Genomic DNA, 17,706 nt, shown 5'->3' with positions numbered 1-17,706 from the left:
ATGTTCTTTTGAGTTTTGTTTAAGTCCATGTGAGAGGTGATATGGCAGCTTCCTAAGGATGGAACAATTGTTTTCGCCTAGCCCCTATATCGATGATATGTCTAGCATTGTTGGTGGATATGCGGTGATGTGTCTTTGATGGATTTGTCCTTGATGTATTTGTTCGGATGTGGTTATAGTCTGTCTACGTTCTTGTCTTTTTAGGTTGGATTCTTTTAATCTACGCTACACTTCAATGATGTTAATTTTTGTTCTAATGCGCTGGTTCTATCATATCTTAACATGACGACTTCTTTACTATTCAAATGTACTTCATTATTATTTCAAGAAAAAAGATGTACTTTATTTTATTTTGAACGTTCATTGTACTATCATTATTAAAAATGAATAGATCGAAATTATTTCCCAAAAATAATTAGCCCTACAATTTTTTATGATGTCATGCATCTTGTGTCTCATGACATGACGGCGAGTATAGTTTGTGCGCCAAAAAGAAGAAGAAAACTTGAGACTGAAAACATGGCAGTAAACGAGAAAGACTTTCATTTTTCATTTTCTTCCTTGGAAGAAATTTCACGTACAGCTCACAAGTTATTACACATGCATGCAGCGGTCCCTGCTTGCTGCATCTCTGCTACGTACATACACATATGCATGGTACATCTGCTACTAATCAGAAGAAGCTTTCTTATAATCAACTAAACATCCAATGCCTGGTTGCTGACTTGCTCCTCGCTACATCGATCATACCATCACACTGCATTACATATTACACGGAGAAAGCGAGAGGGCACGGAGACAGAGAGAAAAACAAATGTCGGAGCAAGAAAAAGGACGCATCATTCATTTCCCTGGTTCGTAAGCTGCCTAGCTAAGCTAGCTAGTCAGTGTCTCTTGGAGAAGCAGTAGGCAGCAGCTTTGCTTCGCTTCTCAGCTGCTGACCTCTTCCTGAAGGTCCGAGGAGCTGCCGCCGCCTGTGACGCAGCTGGAAGACGACGACGACGCCGACGATGATGGCGACGGTGGCATTGTGCGGTGCCCGTCGGTGCCGTGGATGCCCGGAGTTTGTCCCTTGGACGACGACGACGACCTGTGCCTTTGGAAGATCCGACACACTACCCACTCTTCGGTTCCAGCCTCGCCCAAGCAGCAACCCTGCAAGTTATGATGTGCGTCTATTTAGTTACGCACGCACACCTTTTCCGTTCCAGCAACAACAATTGATGGCAGATATGCAATGCAAGCATGCAGCAGAAAAAAAAGAACCCAATGCAAAATAAAAATAAAAATTTAAACGTATAAATGATAATACTACTACTCGTCTACTAGACCGGTTTATAAATAATATTTTTTCGATGCTCTTACAAAAGTGTTTGGTTTTCTGGGATTGGTGCGACATTACGCATTAGGGTCTTTACCACAGTAAATAAATACTCCCTCCGTCCTAAAATTCTTGTCTTAAATTTGTGTAGAAATGAATGTATCTAAGTAGTAGTACTAAAATATGACTAGATACATTTATAACTAAACATATTTAAAACAAAAATTTTGGGACGGAGGGAGCATTACATTTCCTGCATAACTCCTACGTTCACTATTATAAATATAAGACGAATTTTAGGCTACTTCAGCATAAAAAAGTCTTATACTCCCTCCATCCCAAAATAAATGTCTTAAGTTTAGTATAATTTTATAATAGAGCTAGTATAAAGTTGAGACAGTTATTTTAGGACAGAGAGAGTATTTTAATACCGAGGTAATAGCACCGTATTCTTTTCCTATGGTTTAGAATGCCGAGAATCCTAGCTAGTCACTTACTGACAGCAGCCTATCTTGAACGGAATTAATCCTAATCCGACGAACTAACGTAATCTAGCTAGTTACATTCGGTGACGCTAGCTATATTCCTAACTAACACTCCAGATTGTTGCCCAAACACTGTATTTGTAGTCTTCGCTAGGTGGTCAATTGAGCTGGTTGTATTTTTTTTTACATCTAGTGTTCTATGTAATGCCATGATTAATGAATAGATTAGAATTTTTCTCGCAAAAAAAGAGATTGCCCACAGACCACCACGAATTAATCCTATATATCCATAATATTCCCGCGACCAAACGCTCCGTTGATTTTGAATGGACCGACGACCCTACCTCTGGCCCCGGGCACTCACTGTTCAGGTACGACTTGCGAACGAACAGCAAGTGAAATGCGCGTCCACGCACACCTTTTTCAGATAGAAACAGGGTTTTTATTCATGTTAGATGAGCATTGACGGTAGGCCACAGTGTGCAGATCAAGCGACGAGAAGATGCAACAGTTCTTTGACGAAACATGTCTTGCAACAGTAGTGGCCATGGAATTGTTGTGCACAGTTGCATATCTAGCCACCCGGGCCCCTCATTTTTGCTTTCCGGTTACAAGGAAGATGCATGCCGGATATGAATGCTTCTCTATCTAGCAATCTTTCACTATCAGTCACCTGTAAATTACTACTCAACTAACTAAGCGGTGATGCCGCGTATGTAAATACAATCGAGCAACATGTATCTACATGTATTTGCAGCTGGCTATAGCTAATTAATCCCAACAATAAGATCTCAACGGATTCTCAGCAGGGGCCGGCCGAGGGCTAGCATGCATCTAGGACAGCGTTAAGTACAACCAACCACCTCTCCGTATCAGCATAAATTGCAACGACGACCACTACCATCTCAAGCAATTTAATTAGAGAACAGGATCCATCCGTCGGTCAGGTCAAATAATTGGCAATTTTGATAAACTAGCTTGCAAGTATACATCTAGCGGAGAAGCTTATGTGCCCTACATATATGTAGCTACCTACTCTATGTAACTAGCTTAATTAAACACTGTTAGTAATTAATTTCGGCAAGAGTGGTTATGTCAACAATGAAGTTTATGTATGCCTAACATTAAGCTTGTTAATTACTTTATGCTAGTTCTGACATTATGGGCCCGTATATAAGTATTACTACCTCTGTATCAATATATATAACGGTTTTTTAGGCTAAACTATTGATATGGAGGGAGTAGTTGGTAACTATTGATATAATCAAAGTTAAGCTGAAAAGACAGCTCCGTGCCAAGGTTGAACATGTACGCATGATCTTATTGCTAGCTACCTATGTATGGAGGGAGTAGTTAACTAGCTAAGTAAAATACCCCGGAATAAAACCCGTCTGAAAATGCAGGAATTTTACAGGAGATTTGTTAGAACTCCAGCAAAACTGTTCAATTCGATACGTCAGCAATCTGTAAAAACTAACCTAATTTAAGCCTAGACACAAAAAATATATATAACAGCTTCAATTATCAGTACTAGCTTAATTGTTGTCCAGTTTATTCTTTGCAACTGATGGAGCTGTCATCCAAAGCTAAGGATTGGATAGTAGCACTACGAACACAGAGCTGCAGCAGATTCGCAAAAAAAAAAGATTCGCAAAAAGAAGAAACACACAGCTGCAGCACAGTGCAGTTGAATAAGTACAAGAACATTATTCGGAAGGAGAAAAAAAACTATAATTGACACAGTACATGCAGTAAGAACAAATTAATGGCAATCAATTAATCAAGTTGCGTCTAATAATTCAGCAATCAAGGAGGATTAGTTAGTGCTCACATTCTTGTGGTGATGCGGCAGGGCGAGGCGGTACTCGTGCATGACCCAGCCGGTCTGCGCTAGGGCCGGCGGCGCCTTGGAGCCCTTGTTGCCCTTGGCACGTCGGGGGACGAACGCCATGGACTTCTTGACGCCGACGAGGTGGTTCCGGCCGCACCGGGACACCACCACCGGCCTCTCCCTCGCGCTCGCGGGCTTCCAGCACCCGCTCGCCGTCGGCGTCCTGCCACCCCTCCTGGCACCGGCGGCCGGCCGGACCGCAAAGTAGTACTTCTCACCCTCTCTCGCGCCTGGAAACGATCGGAGTCAAACGGCAGCTTTCAGTATATATATACTCCGTATGTAAGAGCACACGTCGTATGGTGAGCAGTGTCGTCGGCGGCGGCGGCCGTGTTTGTGCTGTGCGCGTGGTAAGCATACCGGAGATGTCCCAGGGATCGAGGCTGTGGAGGTTGTGGACGTCGGAGATGACAGCCGCCGGGAGCGGGAGGCCAAGGGCCTTTCGTCGGAGGTACTGCACAACCAGCTCCTCGTCTGTAGGGCGGAAGCGGAAGCCGGGCGGCAGCTGCCTCAGCACCTCCTGGCCGCCCTGCCTCACCATCACCGGCGTCCTCTCCATGGCTGCCGCTGACCACCTCGCAACAGCTGGTAATAGCACGCACGAACTAGCTCAGCTGAGTGGCTCGAGCACGTACGTACTAAGGTAGCTTGTAGTTCACAGGCACGTCCTTGTACGGTAGTAGTAAAGGGAGCAGCAGGGCAGGTCGCAGCTTCCTATCTCACTTTGCAAACGCAAAGTGGCGCCCAGCATGAGTGGTGCATTTGCTTGGAATGTTCATGGCGACTTGCAGAGAGAGAGAGAGAGAGAGAGAGAGAGAGAGAGAGGGAGAGGGCAGTATACTACGGAGAGACAGAGAGAGGGAGAGGGCGATGGGATTGTAGTAGGGAGGGGGAGTGGGGAAAAGGGCGCGGCGTGTTTATATATAGGAGATCGGCTGCGGGAGGCGTGAAGTTTACTCCATCGTCGCCGTCGTGTGGCTTAGCTCGGTGCCTTCTCCGATTTGACAAGCGCTGCTGCCCGCGTGCCGGTTTATTGCCCGGCTGGCTGGCTCCCTTTCCATTCCTTCCGGAAATTCTCAAGCAAGTTACAGTGCCTGTGCCCCTGTTACGCGGCAACGCAAGCAACGACGATAACTGCCCGCTTCAGATTCCGCCAACTTCGTTTTCGTCGAATATCACCCGTCACTGGATTGTGATTGATTGCCGTGATTTCGGTTTTCACTTTTCAGTTTCACATTTTTCCCGTGAATACGCATAGCTTGCGTATCTCCCTTTGATAGATAGAACTCCGGCCGGGGCGACGCAAACTGCGAAAGAAACTCTAGCCGGACATCTCCAATCGCGTCCTCAACAAGCCCATCATGTTTTCTTTTTATTGTCGGCACAAAAAAATCCATCCAGTCACGTTTTCAAAACCTTGTTTTTTATTGGTTTAGGCTGAAATTAACGTTATGGACCCATACCAGACCCAACATGTCGGGAGCATCTCGGGGCGCCGGGGAAAAAAATTTGACGCCAAAACAAACCGCGCCAAATCCCTCCCTCATGGACCCGCCGAGTCAGCGAGACTGGGCGTCGTCGAGAACGCTCGTCCTCTTTATCGCCTTGGCTTCCGCGTCGGTTCAATGCGCAGGATTCCAAGGTCCGGCGGTGTAGTGATGGCACGCCGCCGCACGTCCCGTCCTTTCCCGCCACGCATGCACACCACTCCCACCCCTTCCTCACTATAAAAGTCGTGCATCGTCGCCGCTCGCCGGACGCTCGCCCTCCATCCTCTTCTCCCATCTCTTTTGCCTCTGTCGCTGGAACTTTTGCGGAGTCCATGGCGGAGCAGTTCCCCGACGACGAAGCGGCTGCCAACGGCTTCGGTCGCTGCTCGTTGCACGAGTGGGAGGCACACGCCCTTCACAAGGCCAACTACACGGTGCCACAAGACATGTGCAGGCCGGGCGTCTGGAGGTTGAGCGTTGCAGGAGTCCCTATGCCCCCTCCGTCATTCACCGCGGAACGTCGCGACGAGATCGCGCGCATTCTGGCATCTTTGATGGAGCACGCGTGGCAGGAAGAAATGTATGTCGCCGACAGTCTCCCTCTATGAACGATGTACTTCCAGCGTCGCCACGTCGACCATCTCGCCTTCACCAGCTGGTTCCCGGCGCCAAGGGGATCCACAACTCCGACGACTGTCGTCAGTGGCGGAGCGTCCCCGGGCGCACGTTCCACGCCGTCCTCGAGCACATCGAGGGCGACAACGAGCCGCCGTTGGAGTACTCGGCGCCGGAGCGGCAGCTCTGTGACGCCCTGGATTTGCTGCTACAGTAGTGCTTGTGTTTAAGCTGCAGTGATCACATGATTAAGTTGATGTTTTGCTAAACCATGTTTGATCATCAATGGAATCAAACCTCACTTCAATTTTCAGATGATTTTCAAAGTTCATTTGAAAGGTAATTTTAACTTTTTTGCAAACCAGGCATTAAAAATCATGAATAGGTTTCAAATATTTCATAAGCTATTCTAAATCGTAAACAACATTTAATCAAATGGTTTAGTGCCTCTAATATGTTTATAACCGCGGCAAAACAATTATTAAATGCCCATTTGGATTTATGTAAGTTTCAATTATTTTCAAAAGACCCCTAAACTTTTTATGCTAATGCCCAATATTGCCCTTGTAATGTTGGGTATGTCCTTAAAATTTTATAAAAATATTTTATAGAGAAAATATTATTATAACCAAAACATTTGAAGGAAATCTAAAAAAAGAAAAAGAAAAAGAAAAGCAAAGCCCCCTCCCCCGGCCCAACTAGGCCACCGGCCCAGCCCCTCTCTATAAGGCAGGGCGCTGGGGCGCCCGAACCCTAGCCGCGCTCCCTCACCCCGCCGCCGCTCGCTCGCTCGCCAGCCACCGCACCGTTCTCCTCCCCCACCGCACCGCGCCTCCTCACCGCCGCGCGCTAGCCCCAGCCCGCACACGCGCACGCTCCCCCTGGCGACGCCTCGCTCCGCACCAACCCGCGCCAGCCATCACCGCAGATCCCGCCGGCCCGTGCCGACCACCACCGGCCACGGCACCGGTCAACACCGAGCCGCCTCCGCGCGCCATCTTCACCGAGTCCTGTGGATGCTCCACCTCCACATCGCCTCCCATGCGCTTCGGACGTCGGTTGACGCTGGCCATCAGCGAAACTCCACCGCCGCGCCCTCTTCCTGCCGCCACGCCTCTTCCCTGAGCCGCTCCTCGAGCCTCGTCGACCCGCACACCTGCAGCCGCTGGTGAGGCTTCGACCTCCTCTCTTTCCCCCTTTGCTTCGGCCCCTTCCCCACTGGTCCCGGGCGCGTGCCTCAGCCCCTTCCGCGCCCCACAACGTGCGCACGCTCACGGCCCCCGTAGCCCTGCCCACCGTCGCGCCCCACCTCGACGCGCTGCCGCGCCCGTCTCCGTTCCGACAGGCCGCCGGCGGCCACGGGCCGTCTCCCCGCTCCCTGGCCATGGCCTAGCCCGTCGAGCCCCTTTCGGTAGTCTCTGTAACCAGGGGGATTAACCCCCCCCTGTGTGTTTAGAGTTTGGGCAATTTGCCCCGCTGTGAGAATGACGATATATATATATTATTTAAATGAATTAATTAGGTAATTAATTAATTAATTCTTCTCTGGTTAATTAGAGTAACTATTTTAGTTAAATCTAATCAACCGTTTGTTAATTTTAACGTGTCGATGACATTGGGGCCATCCCCATTAATAACTAATAAACCTATTAGTTTAATTCTGATTAATTAATTAATTTGTCCACTGTATGACATGTGGGTCCTCCCCATAATTAATCCTGATTAATACTAATTAAATTAATTAAAATCATGTGTCAATGACGCATGGGACCCACTCGTCATATTGACCAGTCAACACACCCTGTTGACTGTTGATGTCATGCTCACATCATGTTTATGTCATAATTTTTTTTATTAAATTTAATCTGTTTTATTCCAGAATATTGAATAAAACTTTAAAAGTTAATATAAGCTAATCCATAGCTCAGATGAAAATAGTTTTAGCATGATAGTTGATCAGCAGAACGAGAAGAACCCGGTTACACTATCCGTTCATGTGTCACACGTCCCTAGCATAGAAAACGTGGAACTTTTCCACCGTTTTCGTCCGACCGGTAGTAGCCAAAGATCCGGGAAATATCATCTGATATTTTCCCGATCCGTCTATGATGGATAGTACTGCGTTAGCTCATGCCTAGACCTGCATATTGCCATGTCATGCTTAGTGTTGCACCTGATGCTGTTACTTATTGTTTCCTCCCCCCTCTTCTTACCGGTAGACCCCGAGACTAACGCTGCTGCCGGGTACATCTACCCTCCTGACGACCAACCCTTTATCGCAGAGCAACAAGGCAAGCAAACCCCCTTGATCATTCCTATATCGCCCATTTCTTTCTCCCTCATGCTTGCATTAGAATTTTCCTACTGTTGTAGTTAGTTCCTATATCTGATGCATAGCCTAATTTTGATGAACTGCTACTTTTCGTACCGCACCTTTAAACTGCTTAGTATAGGTGGATCAGTCATCCCTCTGACCCCTTAGTCCAGTCGCCCGCTTTATTGTCGAGTCTCGATCCCTGATCGACGAGCCAAGATCCGACACAACACTTACACCCCCCTTAGTTGTACGACACTTCAGAGCTACTATCCGGTACCGAGGGTGACACCTCGCGAAGTACTCATGATGATATCTTTGTAGTGCAGCTAGTAGGTCGTGGTTGTCGAGGGTGATTCCTCCCTCACCACTCCCGACGATGACTCTGTCGTGCAACCCCTCAAGTGTGAGACCCTCGAGGGTGGTTCCTCTAAGTCCACCTTGACGGTTACATCGTTCAGAATCCAACGAGGGTGATGCCTCGGATTCCCCCTGATGTTACAACCACACAGTTACTTGACCGTGATACTGGGATAATTGATAAATAATGTTAGGCGGCTGGATTCCTGCGTGGATGTGTTGACGAGTTAATTAAAATGTTAATGGATTTGGCTATTTGATCTGGGTTGGTCGGAGACCTTTTTGCACTAACCGGCTACGTGGGAGAATTTATGGGTACTCGACGTCGTGGTATCAGCCGAAGTTCTTCAGACGTCAGCAATGGATCGGGGGGCGCCCGAGTGGTCCCGAGATGCATCGCGCTTGTATTAAGGGGTGCTGGGACTGACATCGGCCGCCCACGCATCATGCTGGAGCGCAGAGGGAAAGTGGGCCCATGGACCCTTTGTGCTTAGGATTTAGACCGGCGGGCTAGCCTCTCTGTTGAGTCTAGGTGGGGCTGTGACGTGTCGATATTCCGAGGCCGGGCATGACCCAGAAAAGTGTGTCCGGCCAGAGTGTTATCGAGCGTGACGAGAAACTTGGTGCACCCCTGTAGGGATGAAAATTAACTATTCGGATAGCCGTGTCCACGGTTACATGACAACTTAGAGTTGTGACATGATCTTATACAACTACAATTGTTACTTAACTGGAATAGTTGCTCCGGGATTGCTTCCTCGCAGGGAGTCGAGGAAGAATCTCTGGGCATGACCTCATTTAATTATTGCTGCAACAATATGACTATTAATTGTGTTACCTGTTCTACTCTCGTCTATTGCTGCAAGACCCTTGAGGATGCTAGTGTTTGATAGGACTAGGCTTTCCCTCTCTTTCTCGCATTGCTGGAGTCAGTCCACTTATAACAACCCCTTCCTTTGATACTGATCCATAGTTAGCATAGTTCTGATGTTAGTCTTGCGAGTACTTTGGATGAGTACTCACTGTTGTTTTCTTCCTCCTTTGCCCCCTTGATCTGTTGCTGCGACCAGATGATGGAGCCCAGGAGATGGAGTATCCTACTGATGACGACTGCTACACAGACGATGCTGCTACATGGAGGCCGCTGAAGACCAGGAGTAGTTATGAGGTTCCCAGGTAGGAGGCCTCGCCTCGTTCGATCGCTGCATCTTTTGTGCTAGCCCTCTCTAAGGCACCCCATGTTTAATGCATGTACTCAGATATTTGTTGCTTCTGCTGACTCGTGTGTTTATCAAGGTTCTGTATTCTAGCCCTCGAGGCCCCTGGCTTGTAATATGAAGCTTGTATGTTTTATTTGTGCCTAGAGTGGTGTTGTGATATCGTCCCGTGAGTCCTTGAGCTTGGTCGTACGCATTTGCGTGTATGATTAGCGTACAATCAAATCGAGGGTGTCACAAGTAGGTATCAGAGCCGACTGCCTGTAGGTAGCCCCCTTTCCAACTCCTTGACCTAAGTTGAGTCTAGTGTTTGAAAAACTTACTAACTTTGATGATGTGGCTTACGGGCCCACATCTCACTCGGGTGGTATTAGCATCTTTTACTCCTTTTCTATACTCTGGGTTCTACTCTCTCTCCTTTTTCGGGTTAATGATTTTGCTAACTCTAACTCTAGGTTCTCATAAATACTTCCTCCCAGAGAGCCCCGCAATTCCAGACGATGGCTTGTCTGCTCAGAAGACTCCGAAGATACTCTCCGATGTTCTCTTGAGAGCTGGTGCTCATTGCTTCTGCGATTTCCCTTCCTCCGTCAACCCTTATGGATGACTGCACACAAATACCTTCCATACTTTCTTTTCCAATTGCTCCTACTTTACGAGATGCAATGAATTATCTTATCGAGGATTCGTCTATCATCAGTTGTCATGGGTTTCGAAAGTTCTTCGAATTGCTATTCTATCTTTCGGAATCCCCATTAGCCTATTGCTCTTGACCTTTCTCACCTGCTTGCATTATGGTTAAATCCATATGTCTAGTCGCATTCATTAAAATCCTTTTTGATTTTCATGTGATGGTATTGATTCTACCTTTGTGTGAATGCACACAATCATCTGTTGATACTCATAAATTATCTTTCCGGCTCAAACGTCCTTCCAGACAGAGCTGGTTCTTGGCAAATCAACCTTGGTTGATTGTCCATCTAAGTCAATTCAACTTACTTGTATTTGATCGGAGCATGTGATTATGATACACCAACCTGGAAATCCTAATTCCTTTGGTAATTAAGTACCGGCATTTTTCATATGTTCTATAACCCGATGCATTGCATCCTATCTCCCTCTGATTAAGTACTGATACTCACATGAGGTCCATTGTGGATAGTCAGACCCATCGCTGGGTTATTATCTGACATCATCCTTTACATTCAAAAAGAATTCTTGTGATATTGTTCCCTTGATACATAATGCCATTGGTAAATTGTGTCTTCTCCTTATGATGAGTTGTATCCTATGCCCTTGTCAGCTGATGACCCACAAGTATAGGGGATCAATCATAGTCCTTTCGATAAGTGAGAGTGTCGAACCCAAGGAGGAGGAGAAGGCTCTGATAAACTGTTTTCAGCAAGGTAATAACTGCAAGCACTGAAAGTAGCGGTAACAAGTGATGGTGTAGTGAGGTGAAACGTAGCAAGCGAAAAGTAACAAGTAACAAGTAGTAGCAACGGTGCAGCAAGTGGCCCAATCCCTTTTGTAGCAAGGGACAAGCCTGAACAAAGTCTTATAAGAGGAAAAACGCTCCCGAGGACACACGGGAATTTCTGTCATGCTAGTTTCATCATGTTCATATGATTCACGTTCGTTACTTTGATAGTTTGAAATGTGGGTGGACCGACGCTTGGGTACTGCCCTTACTTGGACAAGCATCCCACTTATGATTAACCCCTCTCGCAAGCATCCGCAACTACGAAAGAAGAATTAAGATGACGTCTAACCATAGCATTAAACTAGTGGATCCAAATCAGCCCCTTATGAAGCAACGCATAGACTGGGGTTTAAGCTTCTATCACTCCAGCAACCCATCATCTACTTACTACTCCCCGATGCCTTCCTCTAGGCCCAAATATGGCGAAGTGTTATGTAGTCGACGTTCACATAACACCACTAGAGGAAAAACAACATACATCATATCAAAATACCGAACGAATACCAAATTCACATGACTATTATTAGCATGACTTATCCCATGTCCTCAGGAACAAAAGTAACTACTCACAAAGCATAATCATAATCATGATCAGAGGTGTAATGAATAGCATCAAGGATCTGAACATAAACTCTTCCACCAAGTAATCCAACTAGCATCAACTACAAAGACTAATCAACACTACTAGCAACCTTACAAGTACCAATCGGAGTCGCGAGACGGAGATTGGTTACAAGAGATGAACTAGGGTTTGGAGAGGAGATGGTGCTGATGAAGATGTTGATGGAGATGCCTCCCCTCAGACGAGAGGAGTGTTGGTGATGACGATGGCGACGATTGCCTCTTCCGTGAGGGAAGTTTCCCCGACAGGATCGTCCTGCCGGAGCTCTAGATTGGATCTGCTCAAGTTCTGCCTCGTGGCGGCGGAGTCCACGAAAAAGCTCCACCTTGATTTTTTTCGGACGAAACCCTTCATATAGAAAAAGAGGGGGGCAAGTGGGCCACCAGGGTGCCCACAAGCCCTGTTGCCGCGGTCAGGGGGGTAGGCTGCGGCAACCAGGCTTGTGGGCCCCTGGTTTCTCCCCTCTGACACTTGTTTCACCCAGTATTTTTTATATATTCCCAAAAAAATCCACGTTGGTTTTCACGACATTTGGAGTTGCGCAGAATAGAGGACTCAGACTTGCTCCTTTTACAGTCCAGAATTCCAGCTGCCGGTATTCTCCCTCTTCAAATAAACCTTGCAAAATAAGAGAGAAAAGGCATAAGTAAGGTTCCACAAAGTATAATAACAGTCCATAAAGCGATAAATATCAACATGAAAGCATGATGCAAAATGGACGTATCAACTCCCCCAAGCTTAGACCTCGCTTGTCCTCAAGCGAAAACCAAGACCCAAAACATGTCCACATGTTTAGGGATGAAGGTGTCGATAAAACATAATACGGACATGAGGGCATCATGATCACACATAGAACAACAATACATCATAGAGATTCTTATGGGAAAGTAACAATTCCTTCGCAAAACAAAGTATGAAACAAAAACCTTACCGAGAAGTGTCCAACAACCGTCCAAAGTCATTGAAGCAATTGCAATTTATCATATTATCAGAAAGAGTCAAATAAGAGCTTGCAAAGCAAATCCACATACTCAATCATCTCTTTTGTTTTCCATAATTATTACAACTCACGTGGTACTCATGGTATCAAAGTTTCAGTTGGACACAGAGAAAGATAGGGGCTTATAGTTTTGCCTCCCAACTATTTACCTCAAGGGTAAAGTCAAAAATAATAAAGCATAAGTACTCAGCTCCAAGTTGATATAAGAATATAGATCTTTCCCAAGCATATGACGTTCACCAAGAAAAAAGGCTAGATAAGGAATTGGTGAAGATCACCATGACTCTTACAAGGGAAAAAATTAAAGGTACAAGATAGGCCCTTCGCAGACGGAAGCAGAGGTTGTCATGCGCTTTTGAGGTTTGGATGCGTGTCCCCTTAGTGCGGAGGAACGTCACTTTATATTGCCTCCTATGATAAAGAACTTTATTATGCAGTCTGTCGCTTTTATGTCTTCCTCATCACAGGTTCGTATAAAGTTTATTTTCCACACACTAATAGATCATACATATTAGAGAGCAATTTTTATTGCTTGCACCAATGACAACTTACTTGAGGGATCTTATTCAATCCATAGGTAGGTATGGTGGACACTCATGGCAAAACTGGGTTGAAGGTTTATGGATGCACAAGTAGTATCTCTACCGAGTGCGGAAGTTTTGGCTGATATGAGGTGGAAGCAATCGTCACATGCTAAGGGATCTCTAGTCATATAACATTGTTCGGAACCAAGCAAACATAATTCATTATGTTGTCTTCCTTGTCCAACATCTACTTCTAAGCATGTAATAGTTTAATGAGTGTTCACAATTATAGAAAGTTTCTAAGATGATATATTTATATGTGAAACTCTCTTTTCTTATTACTTATTATTAATTGCAACAATGACAGGGGTCTAAGTTGGTCTATTCTCAACAAGTTTCAATCATCATACTTGTTATATGTGAAGCTATCACTTTCCATTGGATCATCTCATGATCTTTCATGCTATCGTTCTTTTCATACTTTTGATCACGACACAAAACAAAGCCCTTGACTAAGATACTATTTATTATATAGCTCGCAAGCTTGAATACATCGGGGGAGACACAAGGCAAAAAGACTCAAACTAAACACTAAAGACTTATTCCACTAAGAGAAGAAATAAAAACTGAAAAGGAAAGAACTAAAAACAAAGGTAAACGCAAAAGATATAAAGGTGATACGATACCAGAGCAACTCCCCCAAGCTTGGCAAAAGCCAAGGGGATTGCCCATACCAATGCTTAGTTGTCTTCCTTTGGTGGTGATGGTGGTGTTGTTGTTGAAGTAGTCTTTGCCTTTGATTCCAAGAGAGCTATCAATCTTTGATTATACCTTTGAGATCTGTGACATGGTTTTCCAGCAAAACAACTTCACGAGAAAGGGAAATATTGCAAGCACGAGTTGTTTCACAGAACCTCAAGAGTTCAATCAAGGAAGGAGACAACACGTGGAGGATGGGTTGGAGAAAATCTACTCCTTCAACGTCTCCAATGTTGAACATAGGTTGAACTTCCTCCCTAGCTTGGGTTTTCTCCTTAGTTTTGTCCCTGGCTTCCGTGACTTCTTCCCTTTTCAGATCAGCATCTACTTCTTCATGAACTTGAGGGAGATTATTCTCCCCAAAAGATTCCTGAGACATCTTTGCTCTAAACCTGCGGCAGACAACAGGCTCAAAAAGAAAACAAAGGAAAATTGTGCGATACGGAGATCAAAACCCTCGGGCGTATATATAATGATTTTTTCTGGACCAGAAGGAGTGCTCCGCAAGAAAACGGAGTCTAGGAGGCACACAAGTTGCCCACAAGCCCTGTTGCCGCGACCAGGGGGGTAGGCCGCGGCAACCAAGCTTGTGGCTGCCTCGTGCGCTCTCCGGACTGCTTTTTATTTTTATAATTTTCCATAAATTCCAAAACGGAGAAAATTTCCTATTGGAAAAGTTTTGGAGTCCAATTACTTACCGAAACAGATACCTCTTGGTTTTCAGGGTCTGAAACAGGCTGATAAACATCCCTTATGTACTCCTCTGGAGTTATGATATTGATGATATTGGTCTCAACATTTATGGGAGTACCACAGATATAATGCTTGATTCTTTGCCCGTTTACCACCCTAGGAAAATTACCTTCCGTGTTATTGATTTTGATGGCACCGGAACGATATACTTCCTCGACAACGTAGGGACCTTCCCACTTAGAGAGAAGCTTGCCTGCGAAGAATCTTAAACGAGAATTGTATAGCAGGACATAATCACCTACATTGAACTCTCATTTTTGTATTCTTTTATCGTGCCACCTCTTAACCTTTTCCTTGAACAATTTGGCATTCTCATATGCCTGGGCTCTTTATTCATCTAATGAGCTGATATCAAACAACCGCTTCTCACCGGCAAGTTTGAAATCAAAGTTGAGCTCTTTGATTGCCCAATAAGCTTTGTGTTCCAGCTCAAGAGGTAAATGATAGGCCTTACCCTAAACCATTTTATACGGCGACATGCCCATGGGATTCTTCTAAGCAGTCCTATAAGCCCATAGTGCATCGTCAAGTTTGGTAGACCAATTCTTTCGAGATCTATTGACGGTCTTTTGTAAGATCAATTTGATCTCCCTATTACTCAAGTCCACTTGACCACTAGATTGAGGATGATAAGGAGATGCAACTCTATGGTTGACATCGTACTTAGCGAGCATCTTGCGGAAAACACCATGAATGAAGTGTGAACCGCCATCAGTCATCAGATATCTAGGGACTCCAAATCTTGGGAAAATGGCTTCTCTAAGCATCTTAATAGAGGTGTGGTGATCATCATTTTAGTAGGGATAGCCTCTACCCAGTTAGTAACATAATCCACAACAACTAAGATGTGAGTATACCCATTGGAACTCGAGAAAGGTCCCATATAATAAAAAACCCAGACATCAAATGGTTCAATGACTAGTGAATAGTTCATAGGCATTTCCTAACGCTTACTGATATTCCCTATTCTTTGGCATTCGTCACAAGACAAGACAAACTAACTGGCATCCTTGAAGAGAGTGGGCCAATAGAAACCTGATTGCAATACCTTATGAGCAGTTCTGTCTCCAGCATGGTGTCCTCCGTAAGCCTCGGAATGACACTTCTGCACGATCTGTCCCTGTTCATGTTCAGGCACACAACGTCTAATAACACCATCTACTCCTTCCTTATAAAGGTGAGGATCATCCCAAAAATAGTGTCTCAAATCAAAGAAGAATTTCTTCTTTTGCTGGTAGGTGAAACTGGGTGGTATGTATTTGGCTACGATATAGTTTGCGTAATCAGCATACCACGATGCACTATGTGAAGTGCGGATGACATTCAATTGCTAATCAGGAAAGCTTTCATCAATAGGTCGTGGGTCATCAAGGACATTCTCTAGCCTAGACAAGTTATCTGCTACAGGGTTATCAGCACCCTTTCGGTCAACAACGTGCAAATCAAATTCCTGTAGCAGGAGAACCCATCTGATTAGTCTAGGCTTAGCGTCCTTCTTCTCCATAAGGTACTTAATAGCAGCATGATCAGAGTGAATAGTGACTTTGGAGTCAACTATATAAGATCTGAACTTTTCGCATGCAAACACGACTGCTAAAAACTCCTTCTCCGTAGTGGCGTAGTTTCTTTGGGCATTGTCTAGAGTTTTACTAGCGTAGTGAATGACATTCAACTTCTTGTCAACTCTTTGTCCTAGAACAGCACCAACATCATAATCACTAGCATGGCACATGATTTCAAAGGGAAAGTTCCAATCAGGTGGTTGAATAATAGGTGCGGTTATCAAGGCCTTCTTAAGTATTTCAAAAGCTTCCTCACAATCCTCATCAAAAACAAAAGGAACATCCTTCTGCAAGAGGTTGGTAAGAGGCCTAGAAATCTTAGAGAAGTCTTTAATGAACCTTCTATAGAAACCAGCATGACCTAGGAAACTTCGTATACCTCTGATATCCGTGGGGCAAGGCATTTTCTCAATTGCATCAACCTTAGCCTTATCAACTTCAATGCCTTTCTCAGAGATTTTGTGTCCTAAGACGATGCCTTCATTAACCATGAAGTGGCATTTCTCCCAGTTCAAGACGAGGTTGGTATCTTTGCATCTCTGTAAGACTCAATCAAGGTTGCTAAGGCAATCGTCAAAGGAAGAACCGTAGGCGGAGAAATCATCCATGAAAACCTCAACAACTTTTCACAAAAGTCAGAGAATATAGCCATGATACATCTTTGAAAGGTGGCAGGTGCATTGCACAAGCCAAAAGGCATACGTCTATAAGCAAAGGTACCGAAGGGGCATGTGAAGGTGGTTTTCTCTTGATCAGATTGTGCAACAGGTATTTGCGAGAAACGTGAATAACCGTCTAGAAAGCAGAAGTGTGTGTGTTTAGATAGCCTTTCTAGCATCTGGTCGATAAACGACAAAGGATAATGGTCTTTCCTGGTTGCCTTGTTCAGTTTCCGGAAGTCTATATCCATCCTTTAGCCAATAATAATTCTCTACGGGATTAGTTCATTCTTATCATTAGGAACGACGTTGATACCTCCCTTCTTAGGTACGCAATGTACTGGACTTACCCAATCACTATGAGCAACAGGATAAATGATTCCTGCTTCCAGAAGCTTCAATATTTCTTTTCTCACGACCTCTTTCATCCTCGGATTTAATCTCCGTTGATGATCATCAACTGGCTTAGAATCAGGATCGATTTTAATCTTGTGCTTACATAGAGTGGGACTAATACCCTTAAGATCATCAAGATTATATCCAATAGCAGCACGGTGCTTCCTCAAAGTTTTTAATAACTTCTTCTCTTCGTGACTCGTGAGGTGAGCACTAATAATAACATGATATATCTCCTTCTCATCAAGATAAGCA

At 45.0% G+C, this 17,706-nt stretch overlaps 1 protein-coding gene across 1 annotated transcript; it reads right to left on the bottom strand.

Annotated features, from left to right (window-relative positions):
• Window positions 1-526: 526 nt before the first annotated feature.
• Window positions 527-4,585, bottom strand: LOC123410218 (NAC domain-containing protein 83-like). Its single transcript, XM_045103123.1, has 3 exons — window positions 4,058-4,585; window positions 3,638-3,927; window positions 527-1,155 (listed from the first exon to the last, which is right to left on the bottom strand). Exons 1-3 carry the CDS (start codon window positions 4,254-4,256, stop codon window positions 931-933), a joined length of 714 nt encoding a protein of 237 aa, XP_044959058.1. The 5' UTR covers window positions 4,257-4,585; the 3' UTR covers window positions 527-930.
• Between the last annotated feature and the right edge of the window lie 13,121 nt (window positions 4,586-17,706).

This window comes from Hordeum vulgare, chromosome 7H, assembly GCF_904849725.1.
Source record: "Hordeum vulgare subsp. vulgare chromosome 7H, MorexV3_pseudomolecules_assembly, whole genome shotgun sequence".
Lineage (NCBI taxonomy): Eukaryota > Viridiplantae > Streptophyta > Magnoliopsida > Poales > Poaceae > Hordeum > Hordeum vulgare.
This window is presented reverse-complemented; position numbering and strand designations above follow the sequence as displayed.